Below are 20,269 nucleotides of genomic sequence, written 5' to 3' on the forward strand. Positions count from 1 at the left end.
GCTTCCCTGCTGCCGTGCTCCTCTCAGCAGCTCACGCTCGTCTTTTAAGGTCAGTAAAGGATCGTCAGCTGACCCCACGGCTCGTCTCGCCACAGAGGGTTTCCTCCCATGCATGTCGTCTCTGCCCTACAGGCAGCTGCTTTTAGTTTGAGAGGAACTCATTTGAAAAGCTTCCTCACACAGACAGTGGACTGGTGGAGCCCAAAAACTGGGACGACAGAGGGAGAAATGCTGGACCGAACGAGACTCTGAGCATTAGGCTGAGACAGTAAATCAGAGTTTTGTCAGAAGCACCACACCCTGCACTTCCCCCAGCATCCAGCAGGGGCTCCAGCGGGCTCAGGCCCCACGTTAAACATGTGTACAGCCTGATACCAACTGTTGGGTCTCTGTGGATCAGCTGTCCCCAACCCCCGGGTCATGGTCCGGGCCGTGAGAGTTGAGACTCGGTCGTGAAATTTTATGGTTTTCAGGGTTTTAATCGTGTGCTCGGTCTCCCTGGGTCTCTCCCGTGTTGTAGTTGTGCGTCTTATTTTGAAAGAAATATTTATGTGTTGCCATAGCGACCTGAGAGCATTAAGGGGCTGAGCGGAGGACGCTGCTAATAAAGTTACACAATCACACAGCAAATTTGCGTTTATTATTATATTTACAAAACCCCACAGTGTTTGTCTCGGTTGTTGTATTTATCTGCCACACCGGAAAGGCCGCAATGCTGTGGACGATTCCCAGCTTGTCCCTGTATTTTCTAACTCGCCTGCTTAAAGGCTTAAAGTTTGCATTGTGACTGGCAGCAGCCAACAGCCTGCACTGTGGACTTTGTGACAAACTGCCTAAACTAACAAGAACTAGTTTCAACTTGCACCTCTTTATATAATTGAATAAATGGGGATGTATATGTGTTTATCTTTTCAGTAACGATGTATTGAATTGAATATGTTTGTTATTTGTGCAGCTTCACAGCAGTGACCTGAGGCGGTTGTTTCAACTATGAGGAGTTTGTAACATAACGACTTGTCATGTAAATTCATTAAATAAACAAATCATAAATACATAAGGAAATAAATGCGCTAGACAATAAAATAATATGGAAATAAAAAATGGGAAGTGGCAACTTTAAAGAAGTAAAACGTAATTACAGGCGTCAGTAAGCGTACAGCAGTAAGTACAGGAGGTGAATCATTAGAGGCGTAATCATCTTATTTGGTTCATTTCATGTTGATTTGAACATCTGTGACTATAAAGGAGTCTCGTGTGTGTGACCTCTGACCTGGAAAGTAAACACTGCGGGTACGGACGTGTCGGGGTGGAAAACGGGGCGGCTGAGGCCGGTTTCAGGTCAGCAGTTTCAGTTTGCTCTCGCTCTGTTTGCCTTTTTTTCCTGCTCAGAAATGTGGATGACGCCTCTGTCAGCAGATGCCCCGCCTCCTTTTTTTTCAGTGTTTTTTTTTTTTTTTTTCTTGCTGTGTTTGCAGACTTCCAGGCTGGCTGCTCGCTCAGTGAAGCAACAGCTCTGCTATAAATACTTGAATCGTATCCGAGGCTCTGCTGGCAGCTCGCTGTCTGGATTCACTTACTGTCCCGGGGACACTCGCACATCCACGCTGTGTTCGAGCTGCAGACGTACAGACCTGGTGGATTTGATTTTCACAGCTCTGTGGGACACTTCCACCACAGTTTTTCTCTCGTGTGGCAGGATTTCTTTGACCCTGAGGAGTCTGTGTTTTTGGACTGAGCAGCTATGGGAGACTTCTGGGGAGACATTGCCAGTCAGAGGGTGGCCCGGGCCATGTCTCTGGTATGTATCTGCTTATAGAAGCAGTTTCTGTTTCACGTCATCAGATTGAAAAGTGGGTTTCTGATGTTGATAGTCGGGCAGCTTCTCCTTTGGTCGGCTGTTCGTGGTTGTGACTGAGCTCTGAGCAAAGGTGACGAGCGTTAGTGGTTTCCATGTGTCTGTTGGTCGCGCAGCGTTGAAGGAAATGAGTTTAACAGGAAAAGAGCTGAAAGCGTGTGTGCAACAGCGACAACACAAATGGCAACATCCTGCCTCTGCACACACGCAGTGTCGATCGTAGCCCAGACTCCGCTCTGATGTTTAGAGTCCACCGGCCGCTGCATCGGCGACCGGCCGACTGCTCTGCATCTAAACGCAGCCACAGGTGCACCTCGAGAGCGGCGGGTGTCTGCTGCGTTGCAACATCTGGCCACATCTGTTTTGCACGGTATCCGCTCACAGGTACCGGCTCACCTTCAGCTCGAGCCGTCGGTGGACAGGATCCATCCTCAGGAAGCAGATCTCTCCTGATCTCGCCCTCGTCTGGTGACGTGGGCGTCTCTCGCCGTGTAGCTGAGCTACAGAACAGAAGAAAAGCTGCGTAAGCGCCGGCTCTCGTAATGTTTCCCCGTCTTTGTGTGAGGCGCACAAGTGCAGTCAGACTGCAATGATGGACCCAGCTGAGGTTACCACATGTCGGTTTGTAACTCTGACCCCTCGTGGCTGCTGCGCACGTGAAGCCCCACACAGAAGTGACGCAGTCAAAGGTAAGAGGTCATGCTCGTGGGGAATGACGCGCTGGATGTTTCGTACTGCCTCGCTCTCTAAAGCTGAAAGCCGATCTTGAAGTGTGAGCGATGTTCTCGATCCTTCGGGGACAATTTATATTTTTACAAGCCTTGAAGTGAAAGTTTGTGTATTGCTCCGCTCCGGTGTCCAGGATCCAGAGTTCATCTCTGAGGTCAGAAGGTCAGACCTGGCCGTCTTCTCCAGGTCTCTGCAGTGCTGATTTCCACCGAGGGCCGGGCGATCGAGTTTAGTTTGAGTCTGGACGCCGCAGCTGGAAGCGGCGGCTGTGTTTTCAGTGTGTGTGCTCGGTGAGGAAAGAAGGGAGCCTCGTCTTTTCCTTCCTTTAAGTTTAGTGTAAATTAGTAGAAAGTCCTTTCACTCTTACACACAGGACAGTTTATTAGGTACAGCGGTTGAACTGTTCTTTAACGCAAATTTCTAATCGGCCAATCACAAGGCAGCACAAGCCGACCTGCTGAAGTTCAAAGTGATAAAGGTGACTTGAAGCTCTCCTGGTCTGAATCTTTGTGCTGTGATGTTCGGATGTTGTACATCACCACGGTAACTGAACCGGCTCTTATACAACACTTGTACGTACAACCACAGCATCAGTGGTGCAGGCCGGTGGCGTGGTGGGTCGCGGTGAGCCCCACGATACAAACGGAGCATCATTTAAACTTGCGGACCAGCGTCTTCTGATTGGCTGCTTCCAGCAGGATAACACACAACTTCACCAAACTCTGATCAGGCCAGCTGATGGATGTTGCAACAGCTGTGCGATGATGTCATATTGACGTGGACCAGTCTCTGAGGAGCACGAGTATAGTGTAACTAATAATGTGGCCGGCGAGTGTATATTTGTCAGCTGAGGTCAACTTTGCACACCCCCCCCCCCCCCCCCCCCCCCCCCCTCGGTTCACTTCCCAGAAGCATCTCTGAGAGTTTCGTAGCTTCTCAGATGTTGTGAAAGAGAAGAAGAGTCCACGTGTGTGCGCTTCCTGTGGGCCGATGTGGCATTGGCAGCGTGCGCTAACAGTGTTTGTAATGACAGGAAACGGGAACCCGTGTGTGTGTGTGCGATCTATCTTTAACCCTGCTGAACCGGATGGATCTGTCGCTCTGCTCTCAGGCACTTGCAGCTTATTTGGACCGAGAGCTGCAGGCGTGTACGCTTTCACCACATCAGGCTTGGGAGGCTCCTCCTCCTCGTATGTTTGGGTCTGTCAGCGCCTCAGATCTGTTCCTGCGGGGCGTCCAGCTCTTACTATAAATAAACACAAACATTTTACTGACGTCTAAGTTCATCCCTGTGATGTAGAGGTATCAGCATGACATCTAAGAAAGCCTGCTGATGATTTTTATGGCTGAATGTTTTTGGCAACGTCCTGCTCCAGCAGGCAGGATCGGTGCGCCCCTGACCGCGCTGCCGCGTCCCTGACCGCGCTGCCGCGTCCCTGACCGCGCTGCCGCGCCCCTGACCGCGCTGCCGCGTCGTATCCACTGACAGCAGAGCTCCGACGTAACCACTAAAGTAACCAAATTGTTGTTTTCCCGGGAAATTTAAAGTAACAATGTAACTAAACAGCTAACCCTTGAGCAGTAACCATAGTAACACTGGTCCTGACATGAGATGTCACACCTGCGACGACGTTGGTCTTCCTGTTATCAGTAACTCGTCCTCTGTTTCTCAGCCCAAAGTGACGACACCTGGCTCTTACTCTCAGACATGTTCGGGCTTGTTGTGTTTCTGAATGTCGATGTGTGTTGTTGCTATAGCTGCAACGATATCATGAGCATCATATGCTGTACGATCATATCTGTACAGTAATGGCACGGCTGTGATGGAGCACTCTTAGGGATCTGAAGCGTTCGCTCCGAGTTTAAACGATAAACCGTTGGAGAGCGGCCATCTTTGTTGTCACTTGCCGGCCTCACAGTGACAGCAGGTCAGTGAGAGGCAGGACGTTAGCATCCACCCATCAGAGCAAACACATGAGAGACTGCAGCTGACGTAAATGGGCAGAGGTCAGCTGACTCGCTACCTCGCACCTGCTGGCTCGTCCTGTCTGTAGAAACTCTCGGGGCCTCTCACCAGCTCAGCTTCATCTTCTTCATCTTCCTTCTTTTTTTTCATGACTCAGCTGTGTCTCCACGCACACACAAATGCAGGCACATGAGAGACAAACGATCTTCAACTTTATTCTAGGAGTCTGCAGCGTGCCCAGACCTGTCTGTGAAACTACAGAGGCGCAGCTTCGCTGTTCTCAGACGTGATGAGGAGGGGCGGGGCTAACTGTCAAACTGTGTGATCGTTCGCTAGTGACGATTAATCACTGACAGAACTCGGCGGTGTTTTGAAGCGTCTGCGGTCTGAGTGTCTCTGGGTCGGTTCATTAAACAGAGGAAGGTCTCTGTGTCGATGAGTGATGTAACAGATCCACAGTGATGCGGGCGTGCATCGACCCGCCGTGGTGAGGACTCTGCCGGGTCGTGAGCTGTGGGGAAGGTCACCTGCAGGGTTTCCTTCGGTCTCCTGGCTCGCTCTGCGAGCACGTGCTCGCTTCAGAGATTCTTCATCATTATTGGGATGAACAAGCTGAACTGAAGGGCGAGTTTAAGCTTTCTGCCAAAGGCAGCGTGAGACAGAAGTGCGAGCTTTGCAGCAGGAATGATTGTTGGGAGGCCAAAATGAGCCCAACCTCACACAGACGGCTCAGCGGAGCTCGTATACCTGAGATCAGCTCGGGGTGAGTGTCAGGAGCTCCGACGTGCAGACGGAGAGATGCTGCTGAGCGGGAACGTTTTCCAAAGAGGTCGAACTCAAGCAGCTGCTGCTTTTATGACTGTGTGTGTGTGTGTGTGTGTGTGTGTGCGTGTGCGTGCGTGCGTGCGTGTGCGTGCGCGTGCGTGCGTGCGTGCGTGTGTGTGATGTGCTGCTCTGCAAACAGACAGCTGGTTGTTAAAAAGCAGCCAGTGTGGAGCTGCACTTCCTGTTTGACACACCAACATCAAACTTGTGTGTGTGTCTCTCTCTCGGGGCGGTTGACATAGGTCATTATGGTTAGTGGAGCACGCTCAGTTTAGCGTACGCGGGTACGCGTCCTCTTCTTTCCTGGTTTTTTTTGTTTTGTGTTTGTCTCCATCTCACCCTACTGATGTCCAGCTGTTGCTCCACTTCCTGTTGTACAGTTAGTAACGCATTCCCATCAGCTGTGGGCGGAGCCAGACTCCTTGGCTGACAGTAACTTCCTGCCCGTTCACTGTGACATTGTTTGGTGATTGATTTGAGTGGCGAGGCGTAATCTGCAGCCGATTTTGGTGGAGGCGTGTCGGTGTTTAAAGCTGCAGACGCTGTGATTGCGATGACTCTGCCGGCCTCCCGGTGCCAACTAACACGCCGTGACCTCAGCAGCCGTCCTCACGTCACTCACGGTCTGTCTCCAAAGCCTCGCCGTTGTTTTGAGGCAGACGCGACCGTGTTTACACAGAGTTGGAAAATGAGTTTGATAAACACTCATTTAAACCCACTCTCAGGTCACCTGTGGGTCTGTGTGTGTTCTGCAGGGGAACGATGAGGAGGCCGTGCTGGACCAGGGCAAGACCAGCTCCACCCTTTACACCAACTTTGAGAAAGAGGAACTGGAGAGTGAGTTTATACACCGACACACACAAAGGTGCCTCAGTGTGTGTTTACAGTCAAACACACAGTAACAAAATGACTCAGCCCGCATTTACACACACACACACACACACACAGCCTGAGGCTCGAGAAAATGATGATTTAAAATATTTCAGAAAGAATTATGTCAAACTTGGAAACAGCCGTAAACAGTCTGCAGTGTGTCGACGTCATTTCTGCAGAAAAAGTGGAAATGAAATCTCGTGACGTGTACACGCCAAACATGGAGTGTGACTCACGTGACCTCAGCTCTTATTGTGAGGTGGCGTGTTCAGAAAGAGGAACTAAGGCACGTACGAACCCCCGTGTGGTGCTTGTGCTGCAGCTCCTGTCATTTTCAGCTAAGTCGTTAACCCTTTGAAGCCCAGCTTCTCTGTATGTTTGTACCTGCCGTAGTGCCATCAGTGCAACCGTTATATCCCAGAGTTTCATCATGTGTGTGCATGAAGTCCACAGAAGCTACGTGAACTGCAAAACGGTGCAATTAACTACAGAAACTGTTTTTACAGATATTTCAGAGGTGAATCCCTCAAAACTGTAAATGCAAAACGTTGCATGAAATAGTTTCAAACCGCAGGAAATGGATTTTGTCTTCTTAGTTTCATTTTTGAGATGCAGCAATTTTTATAAACTGCAGGAAAAAACAAAAATAATTATTTTTGTGCACAATTTGCCAAAAACGGCATCAAATCAAACGATTTCCAACAACCGTGCAGTTTGAGTCCCGAGCCTCCCGGAAACCTCTGAAAGGCCCTGCAGGGAAACACGAATAGTGAGGTCACGGTAATTACAAGAAGCATCTTTAACTCAAACGGAGCTTCAGTTCACATCTCGTTAGACGCTGTAGGTTGTTTCCATGTTATTACTAGTTTATTACAGTCCTGTTTTAAACAAACAACTGAGTGAGAGGTCGACACGCAGCCAGAGAAAATCCGATGAACGTTACTGAGGTAAGGAGAAACGGAGCGTGCAGTGCGAGCTGTGCAGCACGCCTCCCGTGTTAGCAGCGCCTTCAGTGTTTCCCTCACGTGTTTGTTTCCAGCGTTCTGTTATCACTGGAGGTGTAGAACAAACTCATGTGACCCCTCTGCTTCTCTCCGTCAGGTCACAGGGCGGTGTACGTTGGCGTGCACGTTCCGCTGGGCCGCCAGAGCCGGAGAAGACACCGTCACCGCGGACATCGACATCACAGGAAGCGCAGAGAGCGCTCGGATCGGGAGGACGGGCGAGAGTCGCCGTCATACGGTCAGGTTTGAACGAGGATAAACAAACACGGGCCAGCTGTAGGACGGCGGCGTGCTGAAGCGTTTGTGTCCCCGCAGACACGCCGTCTCAGAGGGTCCAGTTCATCCTCGGCACCGAGGACGACGACGAGGAGCACATCCCCCACGACCTGTTCACCGAGCTGGATGAGCTCGCCTTCAAAGACGGAGCCATGCAGGAGTGGAAGGAGACGGCCAGGCAGGGCGCTTATGCTCTTTCTCTGCTTTGCGTTCAGACGTTAATCTTTCCAATAACGCTGCAGAGCTGTGAGGAGCGATCCTCCCGCCGTGCAGGGGCGAGGCCTGGTTTGTTCAGCGTTTCTGACTCGGGTTAAAGAGGTTTCCTCTCTAATCCAGACTCTGCAGAGCGCTGTGAGGACGAGGAAGACGAGCCTCACTGGATTTGAGAGGAAACCGATGAAGGCGGGCCGAGTCGTGTGGTTTGGAAACCTTCAGATTAACTTATTTACTCAGCAGAGCAAAGTGGATCAGCCCACATTAGTGTAGCATTATAGCATTAGCACGAATCAGACGCCTGGCGTTCTTCAAATGTCAACACTCGGCTGTGTGTGTGTTTGTTCAGGTGGCTGAAGTTTGAGGAGGACGTTGAGGACGGCGGCGAGCGCTGGAGCAAACCCTACGTGGCGACGCTGTCACTGCACAGCCTGTTCGAGCTGCGCTCCTGCATCCTGAACGGCACCGTGCTGCTCGACATGAGAGCCGGCTCCATCGAGGAGATCGCAGGTCAGAGCGCCGTCGGGAACTCGTCCCATCACTCGATACGCTGCTCCAAAAACGACCTTTGTGTTTAAATCTAGAGGAGGTCGGAACGTGCTAAAACCACACTTGAGCTCTAAATCTAGTTTGGATCAGCTGCTGGAGACGAAGAGCGCCACGATGAAAGCGCAGCTCTCTGGTTTCCTCCTGCTGGTATAAGCTGCCCCTCAGCAGGCTTCCAGGCATCAGCCAATCTCTAGAAAGTTGGTATTCAGGGCGAGTTCTGACGTCTTGTTTCAGAGAGAAGAGGAAGTGAAAGGCTGCTGCGAAGGCGTTTGATAAATGATTCTGCTGCACGCCTTTCATTTCCTCCTCAGAACATAAACCTGCAGTGCGTTTGTGTCCATCAGCTGACCTCTTGTCCTCCTTCCTCGCAGACATGGTGATTGACAGCATGCTGGCGTCCGGTCAGCTGGAGGAGGGCGCGCAGGAGAAGGTGAGGGAGGCCATGCTGAGGCGCCACCACCATCAGAATGAGAAGAAGCTGAGCAACCGCATCCCGCTGGTCCGATCCTTTGCCGACATAGGCAAGAAATACTCGGAGCCAAACTTACTGGAACGCAACGGTGAGACCGCAGCGCTCTTGTCATCCTCGCACCTGCAGGTCAGGAGACGAGCTGCAGGAGGCCAGTTCAGGTTGACCCCTCCTGACCTCTGGCACTGCTCGGGCTCTGCAGGGTTTAGTTCTGCACTGTTTAAAAACCGGGGGGGGGTCTAAATGACCTCAGCGGGTCGGTGGCACGCTGCAAACCAGCGTGGCGGTAGGTTTACGAGTTCTTTACTAAGTAATGCACTGTTTTCTTTCATAGTTCTTTGTCTCTGTTGTCGGGCAGAATGTAGAGTCTGTCCGTCCTGATTGGTCGAGGTAAAGGGGTGACAAGACGACGGGTCTCGTATTGCTGCATGGTGCCGTTGCCGTGGTTTTTGAGTGATTGTGATGAGTGATGGCTCCGGTTGGTTTCTCACCTGCCCGTACCTGAGCTGCTGTGACCTCACCCTGTTTATTATTGACCGGGACTCCCTGACCTGGCCGGACCCGCTGACTCGCTGAGCTAATAACCAGCTAACAGCATGAGCGAAGTCGGCGTTTTCATATCCGCACTCCTGGATCCTGTTTGTGAGAGAGGAATGTTTTAATGCTGCTCGGGCCGAACGCCGTCTGCAGGCGCTGAGCCGTCTGACGTGCGTGTGACCTACGTGACCGATCAGCTGCAGCTTTTACCGTTTGCTCGTTCGTTCAGGAGCTTTTCTTCAGATTGACTCTTTCCTACAGTTTATAAAGCTGAAGACATCAGAGCAGAGCTCAGGGTCAGACTTTGACTGCAGCTGTAATCAGCTTCACGAGGTCATCGCCTCCAGCACGACGCTCCCGGCTCGGTGTGTTTCCTCTGCTCTCCACCACAGTGGACTGAGTGGGCTGATGCCCAGTTACAGCAGCTCTTCCTGCATGTGATGGAGTAAACATTCAGTAATTGGCGTGTTCACTGCAGACGGGTAGTTAGAGCGAGGGTGACCCTCCTGCTGCCTTTACCTGAACAAAGACTGTAACTAAAAGACAGAAAGTGTTTGCTTCTTAAACTTTTCAAACAGGCTGAAAGCGCCAGGTTCATCCTAGCTTGGTGACTGTCCCTCGGGTCCGGAGGCAGCCGGACGACTTCTGTGTCCAACTGACACGATGGGAGGGTGAGGCAGCGACGCCCAAATGTCCTACCGCCTACAAAGTGACCACCCCTGTACAGGTGCGATACCTGAGACGCCCTCAGATGGAGGCGAAACATCGTCCAGAACCCAGAAGTCGCCCGGCTGCCCTCCGCTTGAGCACTTCGGACGACCGGGACAACCGAGAACCGGCACAACCGAGAACCGGCACAGACCGCTCTGCATGAAGCTGCTGTGGCTCGTTCAGGACTAGCAGGACTTGGTTCTAATAAAACGCGCCCTGAGGTTTTGCTGCTGTGTAAATCAAACTGAATTGAATTGGTCCCGGACCGATCCAGATGTCTTGGATTTGATGGTAGGCGTAAAGAAAAGGCGGAGCTTCGTGATTGGTGGAGGAAGGTTTAGCTTTAGAAGGCCGATGTTGGTGTGACGTGCGTCCTAACTCACTGATCCATGCACGCTGGCTTGGTGTTTCCTTCTTCATCATCATGATCTTTCTCCTCCTCTTCCTCCTCAGGGGAGGGTCTGTCCTCCTCTCGTCTCTCTCTCCTCCGTCGTTGCTCCATGGGCTCCGTGGTGGTGCACCCCCCAGAAGAGGAGGAGGAGGAGGTGTTCCACCTGGGAGATGAAGACGACGTGGTTCCCCAAACAGGCAAATACGGCACGGCTTTCCTCCGGCCGTTTCCACGCTCTGACACTGAAGCATGCCCGCTAACGTGCTGATGAAGCTGGAGGCGGATGATTGGACGAATGTTGGCAGACTGGCAGCTTATTTGGGGGCGGGGTTATTTTGCATGTTTTTGGTTTATTTTGCTGCCGTCCGTCTGTTGGAGACTGAGCTGCGTGAATGTTGGACCTGCAGTGTCGTACAGCCGCCTGTCCGAGCCTGGGTTTGTGTTCACATCCAGTCTCGTTCGAGTTTTTCTGTTAACAAACTTTTTTAACAGGTGAAGGTTGAATGGCAGCGTCCTCTGGATCCTCGGTCTCCTTTAGCCTCTGCTGGAGTTAACAAACCGGCCTCTGGTCACACGTGAAGCGCCTCAGATGTTGTTTTCAGCCAATCAGAAAGGAATCAGGCGGCTGCCTATCATTAGCAGGCTGTTAGCTGTTAGCTGCAGCGACTTAGAGTCTGCATGTTTGTTTCCTGTTTGTTTCCCTCGCTCTGACAGGCGGCTCGGGTCCGATCTGAGTCCATTTCCCTCCTTTATGAAACATTAAAGATCTGGAAATCAGGACGTCTGAACTTTTGTGGTCCTACTACACAAAAAAACAAAACCCACCAAAAACTACATGTTTCCTTGTATTGTAAACTTGTTCACCGTCTGTGTCGCCGTCAGAAGCGCGGTCAAATGAAAGTTTATTGCTATAGCACATCTTAGAAGACCATCGATCAGCAGCTCGATCTTAGTGCTCTCCTGGCGTTGTACGAGTGGAGGAGATCAGTTAGGTAGCTAGGCGCCAGGTTATTTCAAATTTTAAAAGTGTGCAAGAGAAATTAAAATCAATCCCGTATTTAACGGGGAGCCAGTGTAAGCTAGCTGGGACTGCAGTGATGTGATCGTACCTTCTGATGCCGGTTCAGAGGCGCGCAGCAGCATTTTGAAGCGACTGCTGAAGGAGAGAGTGGGAGGCCAGTCCAGAAGTGCTGAGAGCGGGGAAAAGTCTTTCAGTGGGACGTGGCGCTTTGCTTTGGCACTTTGGTGTAGCTGATGCTAGGGCTGCTCAGTTAATCGAATTTTAATCTCATTACGATCTGGGCTTTCAACGATTATTAAAGATGACTGAGCCGATTATTAGCCCCTCCCTCGTGCTTTACTCTCGCGCTGCTCCGTGTGGCAAATCGAGCGCACCTCTCTGCGTTTCGAACACGCGTCACAACAATTAAGAGGGAAGCTCAGCAGAAGTTATTTGGAGAGGAGAGTGACGGCCGCTGGTTGAAAAGAGGTAAAAACCTTCAGTGGTGTGGAAACATTACAGGTTCAGTCAGACGTGGATCAAGTGGACACAGTGTGTGAACTTTGCTACGGTGTAGCTGCACCACAGAGCAACACTGCAAAGTTCACGAAACACAGATGTTTATATTTTTCATTTATTTTTATATTGCAAACATTTGCACTATTTTATATTATTTTTTAAAAGTCATTATTCAACACATTGTTATTAAATAAATATCGTCAAATAATCGAGATCTCAATGTCAGTGAAAATAATCGTGATGATCATTTTTGCCATAATCGAGCCGCCCTACTGATAGAAACTAGTGCTTCTCTAATTTGAGGGAGCTATCCAAACATACTCCAGTGTTCCTGACAGTGCGAGAGGGCCGGCTGGCTCAGAGGGCTGTCGCCTCTAAAGCTGTCATTTCTGTTTTATTTTCATTTGGGGTGCGAACATTATGCCACAGCCAGGCTTTAACGTCCCGCAGACAGTCAACACAGGCTGGAGGGGGCAGAGGCATGCAGGTCCAGGGGCAAGTGGATGATTTATTAAAATGCATCCCAGCAGGTCGGCTTGTTTTCTCTGCTGCGTCGCGGTGTTTCTGCGGCAGAGAACTCTGGACGCTCGAGTGACTCCCGGCACTTCCTGTTCATTAATGATCCGTGAAAGAATCAAAACTCGCTGACGCTCGATCACCTGACCACCGACTCATCACTCTGTTCAGGTGCTGAAGCGTGAAAAGCTGACGTGAAGCTGATTTGTGCTGACCGCGTTCGTGGAGCCGAGACTCTGCTGCGCGGCGCTCTGTGACCACAGGCGTGCTGCGCACCAACTAACAATGATGTAACCGAGGAAACCGCGTCACTGCCCGCACCGCGCTCGGCTTCAGCGTGAGCGAGCAGGAATCGCATTCTGAGACTGAACTCCGCGGGTCAGGAGGCGGTGATGTCACGTGTGTCAGTAACACGGCTGTGTGTTTGCAGACAGCTGCTGCAGATGTTGCGTGTGACTCTGTGGTCTTTGTGGCTCTGCAGGTCTGCTGGCGTCGCCTCAGTCGGCCCCCGGAAACCTCGACGACAACAAAAACGCCGAGAGTCGCGGCAACGGCGGCAGCGGCAGCCGGGAGAACAGCACGGTGGACTTCAGCAAGGTAAACGCGGGGCTCCGCCTCACACGCAGGTTGGGTGGTTTATAGGTCGGCTGCTGCTCCCTGCAGCTTTCCAATGTTTGGAGCTTCAGGGAGGTGAGAGATGCTTTAATGATGAGAGGTCAGAGCTGCACCACTGTGACCTCTGACCCCTGCCAGCTACATGAAGCCTCACACATCAGCTGGTGTTCAGATGGGACTGAAACATCCCTGAGCTGTGGGCTGGTGGGTGTAGGAGGCTCCACCCTGACGCTGCTCCGCCTATCAGACGCACTGCGACAGATGCACTAATGTTTAAAACTAATAAATGTCAGAAGCACCGAGATGGATGAAACGTTCAGTCTGTGAGTCTCTGACCCAATCAGAGATGTTTACCTTCAGACGGTGAGCGTCTTCAGAGGTCCGGCCCTTTAAGTGCACAGAGCTGCACAGGAAATGACCACATGAAACTTCTGAAGGGTTAAAAACACGTTTTTAGCTCCGACACCCGGAAATCTGAGGCTGGCGCTACGTCAGAACTAAATCCAGGTTACACGGTGGCCTCGCAGCTCAGGGCAGGTTCCCACAGTAACCTGCCAATGTGGCGGAGTCTAAACTGACTGTCACCGAGCCTCCACTCCTCGAGTCGTAGGCATAACCTGCAGAATTAAAGCTGTGATGGTCCCGAGTGACCTCATGGACGGGTCGCTTTAATTCAGTGGTTTATGTTTGACTTTCACACATGAAAGAGAAGCTGTGGGTGGAGGAACCTGCCACCTGCTTCCTCCACGCCGCGAACGAACACAACGACATCGTCGCAGATTAACGTGCACAGTAATGCGCTGAAAGGCAGCACGAGGCGTTCCTGCACAGCAGAACATCCGTTTGCTTTTGCAAAGTGTTGGAGACGAAAGTGTAAATCGAATGCAGATTTGATCAACTCTGCGCAGATCTGAATCAAGTAGATCAGACTCTGCGTCGGGATCAGCCTGATGTCCGATCCAAGCATCGGATCGTTGCGTCCGTGGTTCAGCAGGTCATCGGGTATCTGCTTACATTAAGGATGAAATCAGGAGACTTGGTCCGTCACAGTAGAAAATCCACAACACAGAGATGAATTCCACTTCCTGCTTCAGTCTGTGACGCTATTGGACGATGGAGCTCAAACTCCAAAGACTTTGGTCTTAAAACCATCCAGTGAGCATCCAGCTGTGCAGCCACACCTGCCTCCAGGTGCAAACAGAACCTGAGCTTTCGGTCACGTGACGGCGAGTCCCCGAACGAGCCAATCAGAAGCTGTGTTGTGTTTCCCAGCAGGACTGCGACTGCGTTTGTTTGCTGCCAGCGGCCAGCAGGAAGCCCGCAGTAAGTCGCATGTCAGTCGCCGGCCCTCGGCCAATCAGTGTAGCCTGTGCTGTGACTCATCGTGGTGGTGCTCTGTGATTGGCTGTCTGTGGCGTTCTGTGACCATCAGCTGTTTCAGTGTTGGATGGAAAAATGTTTTTATTGATTTATTCAATCGAACTTTATTTACACAGGAACTCAGATCCATGACAAACTCATGGATCTGTTCACTCCTCCATCTGCCCCTCCTCCTCCTCCATCTCCTCCTCCTCCTCCTCCACCCTCCTCCTCCACCCTCCTCCTCCTCCTCCTCCACCCTCCTCCTCCATCTGCTCCTCCTCCTCCGCCCTCCTCCTCCATCTGCTCCTCCTCCTCCGCCCCTCCTCCTCCATCTGCTCCTCCTCCTCCGCCCCTCCTCCTCCATCTGCTCCTCCTCCTCCGCCCCTCCTCCTCCTCCTCCTCCTCCATCTGCCCCTCCTCCTCCTCCTCCACCCTCCTCCTCCTCCTCCTCCTCCTCCACCCTCCTCCTCCTCCAGGCTCACTGCAGGTCTCATCTCACAGTTAAACGTGTAAAAGCAGTTTTCATGTTTCAGTCGTTGATGTGAAACTTTGAGCTTTTTTTTCCACATCTTTGCTTCACCTCATGATGTTTCCCGTGGAGGTCAAAGGTGAAGTCTGTGCATTCAGCTGCTTCCTGTCTGTCAGGTGTAAAAATGAGCTGCAGGCAGCTGATCCACTGCTGTGGCTCAGGCAGCCTGCAGCGAGGATCACAGAGGTCCTAGACCAGGAAGTGAAACCAACGAGGAACTACAAAATAAAACGAACACTGTGTGTGTGTGTGTGTGTGTGTGTGTGTGTGTGTGTGTGTGTGTGTGTGTGTGTGTGTCAGGTGGACATGAACTTCATGAAGAAGATTCCTCACGGAGCCGAGGCCTCCAACGTCCTGGTGGGTGAAGTGGACTTCCTGGAGCGGCCCATCATCGCCTTCGTCCGGCTCTGCCCCGCCGTGCTGCTGACCGGCCTCACCGAAGTCCCGGTGCCCACCAGGTAAGCCGCGACCGAGCCGCCCTCGGCACGCCGTTCCGTGCGTTTCCTCTGCTGAAAGACTTCCTGTCCCTGCAGGTTTCTCTTCCTGCTGCTCGGTCCGTTTGGAAAAGGTCCGCAGTACCACGAGATCGGGCGCTCCATCGCCACACTGATGACAGACGAGGTGAGCGACGCTTTCACACACAGACATTACAGGAATAGATGTAAGGATGGCGTCTGAAGCCCAGAGTGAGCCTGTGTGTGTGTTTGGGGTTAAACTACGCCCAGACTGGCAGCAGACTCAGGCAGGAAGTCTCCATGGTCACCCGGTTTGGTCGCCTCCTCGCGTCCTGATAGTTTAAAGGTGAACGGCTCAGTGACGGCGCGTGTCTGTAGAAGCAGCGAGGTCAGCTGGAGCACGCTGATCATCACACGCTTGTTTGCACTGAGCGTGCAGCGTGACGGAGAGCTGCAGGTCTGCAGCTGATGATGGTGTTTAGAGGCCGTGTGGGACGATGAAGGCTCACCGCGCTGCGTTTCAGCCGGCTGTGTTTACCTGTTGTGTGTCTGTGGTTGCTGCTGACGTTGTTCCCGCCTCTGCAGACACAGACGTGTCAGTGTGACGGCGTGCTCGTGAAAAAGCTTCAGGAGGCGTAATCTCGTTTGAAGCGCAGACAAAAAGTTGTTGACGTGTGGCGGCTCTGCTGCAGGTTTTCCACGACGTGGCGTACAAGGCGAGGGACCGCAACGACCTGCTGTCGGGGATCGACGAGTTCCTGGATCAGGTCACCGTGCTGCCGCCGGGAGAATGGGACCCCAGCATCCGCATCGAGCCCCCGAAGAGCGTCCCGTCTCAGGTAAAAGATCCGAACCCGCCACGCCAGCTTTGATCTCTCAGAAGTGACGTCCCCGCCCCCGTCTGTCTCCGCAGGAGAAGAGAAAGATAGCGTCCTTCCCCAATGGCTCCGCCCACAGCTCTGAGATGGGCAAGGAGGCGGAGCATCACGCGGGACCAGAGCTGCAGAGGACGGGGAGGTGAGTGAAGCTCAGCAATATTAATAAATACTGCGAGGAGATTTTCAAATTAAAACAGGAAACGTGTTGAACGTGGGATTATTCCGCTGCCGAGTCCTGGCTCGCTGTGTGTTGGGAATGACGGGGAATCCCTCGTGTGTCCCACAGGATTTTTGGCGGTTTGGTGAACGACGTTCGGAGGAAGGCGCCATTCTACTGGAGCGACATCAGAGACGCCGTGAGCCTGCAGTGCCTGGCCTCCATCCTCTTCCTGTACTGCGCCTGCATGTCGCCCGTCATCACCTTCGGAGGTCTGCTCGGGGAGGCCACCAAAGGGAGCATAGTAAGAACCCCTGTGTGAGCTCATCCTGGGCCCTGATTGGTGCATCCGGGTGTTACTCCCCTCTCTCTCTCTCTCTGATAGAGTGCCATTGAGTCGCTGTTTGGCGCGTCTCTGACGGGCGTGGCCTACTCTCTGTTCGCCGGGCAGCCTCTCACCATCCTGGGCAGCACGGGCCCGGTTCTGGTCTTTGAGAAGATCCTCTTCAAGTTCTGCAGGTGAGTCGTGACCCAAGAGCGGCCAGACAGGTTTGCATGAAAGCTTTGCTCCCATTGGCTGTTCAGGTTGTGATGACATCACAGCGGGCTGCTGAGCAGAGAGAAAAAATGCGTTTGCGTTTGTTTTTAAGGTTTTTCGTGTTTTATTTCCGTCCTTGTGCCTTTGGGTTCGTCTCCTCTGTGTTTGCAATGCTGCGGCTCCCCCTGCAGGCGCATCCAGTGCTGTGCACGGAGCTGCGAGCTGGCAGCGGGTCACTCGCTTAATCTCAGCGTCACAGATTAACGTGATCTGAGGGATTTTTGGAGCAGCTGTGGGAACGTTGTGCTTCGGTGCTCTCAGCTGTTTCATGTTGTTGTATAATTTTTTGGTGGATTAAAAAAAGCTTTTTGTGATGCACAAAGATGTTTTGTAACAGTTGCATAAAAGCCTCGTTTTTTTTAACCTGCTCCATTTTCATCTGGATTACATCATCCATGTTTGTCACGGAGAGCAGAGAAGCTGTTTAAAGGTGAGCCAGAACAGGAAGCGTTTAAACTGCAGCAGTCACAAACCGTCTGTTAATCGAGCTTCACCTCAGTGTTTCAGTCTGAAACCTTCCTGCTTCGTGGCGAGATTGAAAAAGCTGATCCGGAGGATAAACAAAGCAACGACGTCTCTGCCGTCTTTAGAAGTCTCTATGGCTTCAGGAGGAAGTGACGTGTCGCGGAGCCGCTGTAGGGTTTGGGATCACGTGTCGATGCTATAGGGCGTTTGTCGGGGTCACGTAGAGGTCAGGAGAGCTTCAAACAAAGCGGCGCTCAGGAGGTGTGACATCAGTTATTGCAGGGATGTCTGCTGGGTTAGAGAGAGCGAGCTTACAGAAGTGCCCTCGGCTGACCTTTGACCTCCTTTCCTTCCCATCCTCAGTCAGTACCATCTGTCCTACCTGCACCTGAGGACCAGCATCGGACTCTGGACCGCCTTCCTGTGCCTGCTGCTGGTCGCCACGGACGCCAGCTCTCTGGTCTGCTACATCACCCGCTTCACAGAGGAGGCCTTCGCCGCGCTCATCTGCATCATCTTCATCTACGAGGCGCTGGAGAAGCTGGTCCGCCTCGGGGAGCTCTACCCCATCAACATGCACAACCAGCTGGACAACCTGACCTTCTACAGGTGAGGCGACTGTCCGACGTCACCGTGGTCGTTTCAGCTGGAATCTGCTCGGGGCCAGAATCCCGGGCCGGTGCTCCCACGGTTGGAGCTAAGAGGGTGAAGTGGTCATTTAGCTCCGAGTTGACGTGAGCGCTGCTGCTCTGTTTCAGATGTCAGTGTGCTCCACCCGCCAACGCCTCGGCCGAAGTCCTGGGTGTGTGGAGCAAAAAGAACGTGACCCCAGAAAACATCACCTGGGATCAGCTGAGCTCGAAGGTAAGAAATAAACTTTGTTTGCTGTCTGACGCTGCCGTCAGCGGCGCCTTTCAGTCAGAACAAACGAGCAGCAGCCTCTGCTGGTCATCAGAGGAACTGCGGCTGACGCTTCCCTCTCCCCACAGACGTGCAAGGCACTCATGGGGGAGCTGGTCGGCCCGGCGTGCAGCCACAGCGGTCCCTACGTCCCCGACGTCCTCTTCTGGTCCATCATCCTCTTCTTCACCACCTTCTTCCTCTCCTCCTTCCTCAAGCAGTTCAAGACTAAGAGCTACTTCCCCACCAAGGTCAGTGACACCCTGAGAGAGGAGCCGATGGAGTGCTCACAGACTCGGTCCTCTTTAATGTTTCTCACGTGTGATGAAGATAAAGGATTTATTGGATCCACAGGAAAACATCACCACTCGGTTTAATATTTGTGCAGAGCTGGAGGTCTGAGACGTCGCGCTTTACCGTTCGATAAGAAAATATCGATGCTGTTTCCCGCCCGCAGGTTCGATCGACCATCAGCGACTTCGCCGTCTTCCTCACCATCATGATCATGGTGCTGGTGGATTATCTGGTGGGAGTTCCTTCACCCAAACTCAACGTGCCCGACCGCTTCAAGGTAACGCTCGCCTCTCAGCATGCGCAGGTCCAAACGGCCTGCGGGGGCGCCATTTGCCCTTTATTCCAGTAATAATGTAATCCAGCTTCAGTGATGGATGTTGGGGGGAGGTTTAGACTGAGCGAGGGCCCTCGGCAGCTCGCTGTGATAACAGGTCAGAGGTCGTTCACTGGGTTCGGTTCTCATTTAGGTCTCAACTTTGGATTCGTTCTTCATCTTTCACAGTTCGGATCTTTTGAACTGTTTAACTATGAAAACATTAAGTGGTAACATGTAACATATTTAATGTTACAAAAAGTGTAAAATCATCAAGCGTGTGGGCGCCGTCGGCTCACACCTGCTGACACGATGCTCACTCAGAGGTTACCGTAGAAACGGTCTCGCGCTGCTTTCAGCCCACGTCTGAAAATCGGGGGTGGCTGATTTCCCCGCTGGGCCCGAACCCGTGGTGGACGCTGCTGGCCGCCGCCGTCCCCGCGCTGCTCTGCACCATCCTCATCTTCATGGACCAGCAGATCACCGCCGTCATCATCAACAGGAAGGAAAACAAGCTGAAGGTCAGAACTGACGTGAAGCCGCGTGCCGTTGTCCCCGCGGGGTGACGACCTTTACCTCACTGTGTGTGTTTGTGTGTGTGCGGGCTGCAGAAAGGGTGTGGCTATCATCTGGACCTGCTGGTGGTGGCGGTGATGCTGGGCGTGTGCTCCATCATGGGCCTGCCGTGGTTCGTGGCGGCGACGGTGCTCTCAATCTCCCACGTCAACAGCCTGAAGCTGGAGTCGGAGTGCGCGGCGCCTGGCGAGCAGCCCAAGTTCCTCGGTATCAGAGAGCAGCGCGTGACCGGCTTCATGATCTTCTTCCTGATGGGCTGCTCCGTGTTCATGACCTCCGTCCTGAAGGTGAGTCGTCAGACGGTGCGTGCTGCGTTCACGCCTCGCTCCCTCGCTCCCTTCACAGATCGCTTCTTTGCTTTTACAGTTCATCCCGATGCCCGTCCTGTACGGCGTGTTCCTCTACATGGGCGTGTCCTCGCTCAAAGGCATCCAGGTACGTCTCTGCGTCCGAGCGTCCGTCCGGCCGATGGCGGCGTTAAAGCTGGTCTGACCTCTCGTGCGTCTGTCTGTCCCACAGCTCTTTGACCGCATCAAACTGTTCGGCATGCCGGCCAAACACCAGCCCGACCTGATCTACCTGCGCTACGTGCCGCTGTGGAAGGTGCACGTCTTCACCGTGGTGCAGCTGTCCTGCCTCATCGCGCTGTGGGCCATCAAAGCCTCGCCCGCCGCCGTCATTTTCCCCATGATGG

General features: G+C 52.7%; 1 protein-coding gene across 4 annotated transcripts in view; it reads left to right on the top strand.

Moving 5' to 3' along the window:
• The window catches only part of LOC146660012 (sodium bicarbonate cotransporter 3-like), a 34,379-nt gene that overhangs the window by 11,490 nt on the left and 2,620 nt on the right, over window positions 1-20,269 (top strand). Inside the window, exons 1-21 of one of the 4 annotated variants that reach the window (XM_085424007.1) lie at window positions 1,494-1,798; window positions 6,131-6,212; window positions 7,350-7,490; window positions 7,568-7,706; window positions 8,091-8,251; window positions 8,662-8,850; window positions 12,915-13,030; window positions 15,240-15,397; window positions 15,473-15,560; window positions 16,087-16,233; window positions 16,308-16,411; window positions 16,559-16,733; window positions 16,815-16,948; window positions 17,856-18,101; window positions 18,251-18,356; window positions 18,482-18,643; window positions 18,850-18,963; window positions 19,359-19,520; window positions 19,611-19,862; window positions 19,942-20,010; window positions 20,095-20,268. In XM_085424007.1, the coding sequence (XP_085280133.1) occupies window positions 1,742-1,798; window positions 6,131-6,212; window positions 7,350-7,490; window positions 7,568-7,706; window positions 8,091-8,251; window positions 8,662-8,850; window positions 12,915-13,030; window positions 15,240-15,397; window positions 15,473-15,560; window positions 16,087-16,233; window positions 16,308-16,411; window positions 16,559-16,733; window positions 16,815-16,948; window positions 17,856-18,101; window positions 18,251-18,356; window positions 18,482-18,643; window positions 18,850-18,963; window positions 19,359-19,520; window positions 19,611-19,862; window positions 19,942-20,010; window positions 20,095-20,268 (2,976 nt within the window). In that variant the 5' untranslated portion in view covers window positions 1,494-1,741. Of the gene's footprint in view, window positions 1-1,493; window positions 1,799-6,130; window positions 6,213-7,349; window positions 7,491-7,567; window positions 7,707-8,090; window positions 8,252-8,661; window positions 8,851-12,914; window positions 13,031-15,239; window positions 15,398-15,472; window positions 15,561-16,086; window positions 16,234-16,307; window positions 16,412-16,558; window positions 16,734-16,814; window positions 16,949-17,855; window positions 18,102-18,250; window positions 18,357-18,481; window positions 18,644-18,849; window positions 18,964-19,358; window positions 19,521-19,610; window positions 19,863-19,941; window positions 20,011-20,094; window position 20,269 lie in introns of those variants that run through there. The other 3 variants (XM_085424008.1, XM_085424009.1, XM_085424010.1) reach the window with 3 other exon arrangements.

The sequence above is a fragment of the Rhamphochromis longiceps genome, linkage group LG11 (assembly GCF_057381845.1).
Source record: "Rhamphochromis longiceps isolate RC_006_pf linkage group LG11, R_longiceps_female_GT1.1, whole genome shotgun sequence".
Classification (NCBI taxonomy): domain Eukaryota; kingdom Metazoa; phylum Chordata; class Actinopteri; order Cichliformes; family Cichlidae; genus Rhamphochromis; species Rhamphochromis longiceps.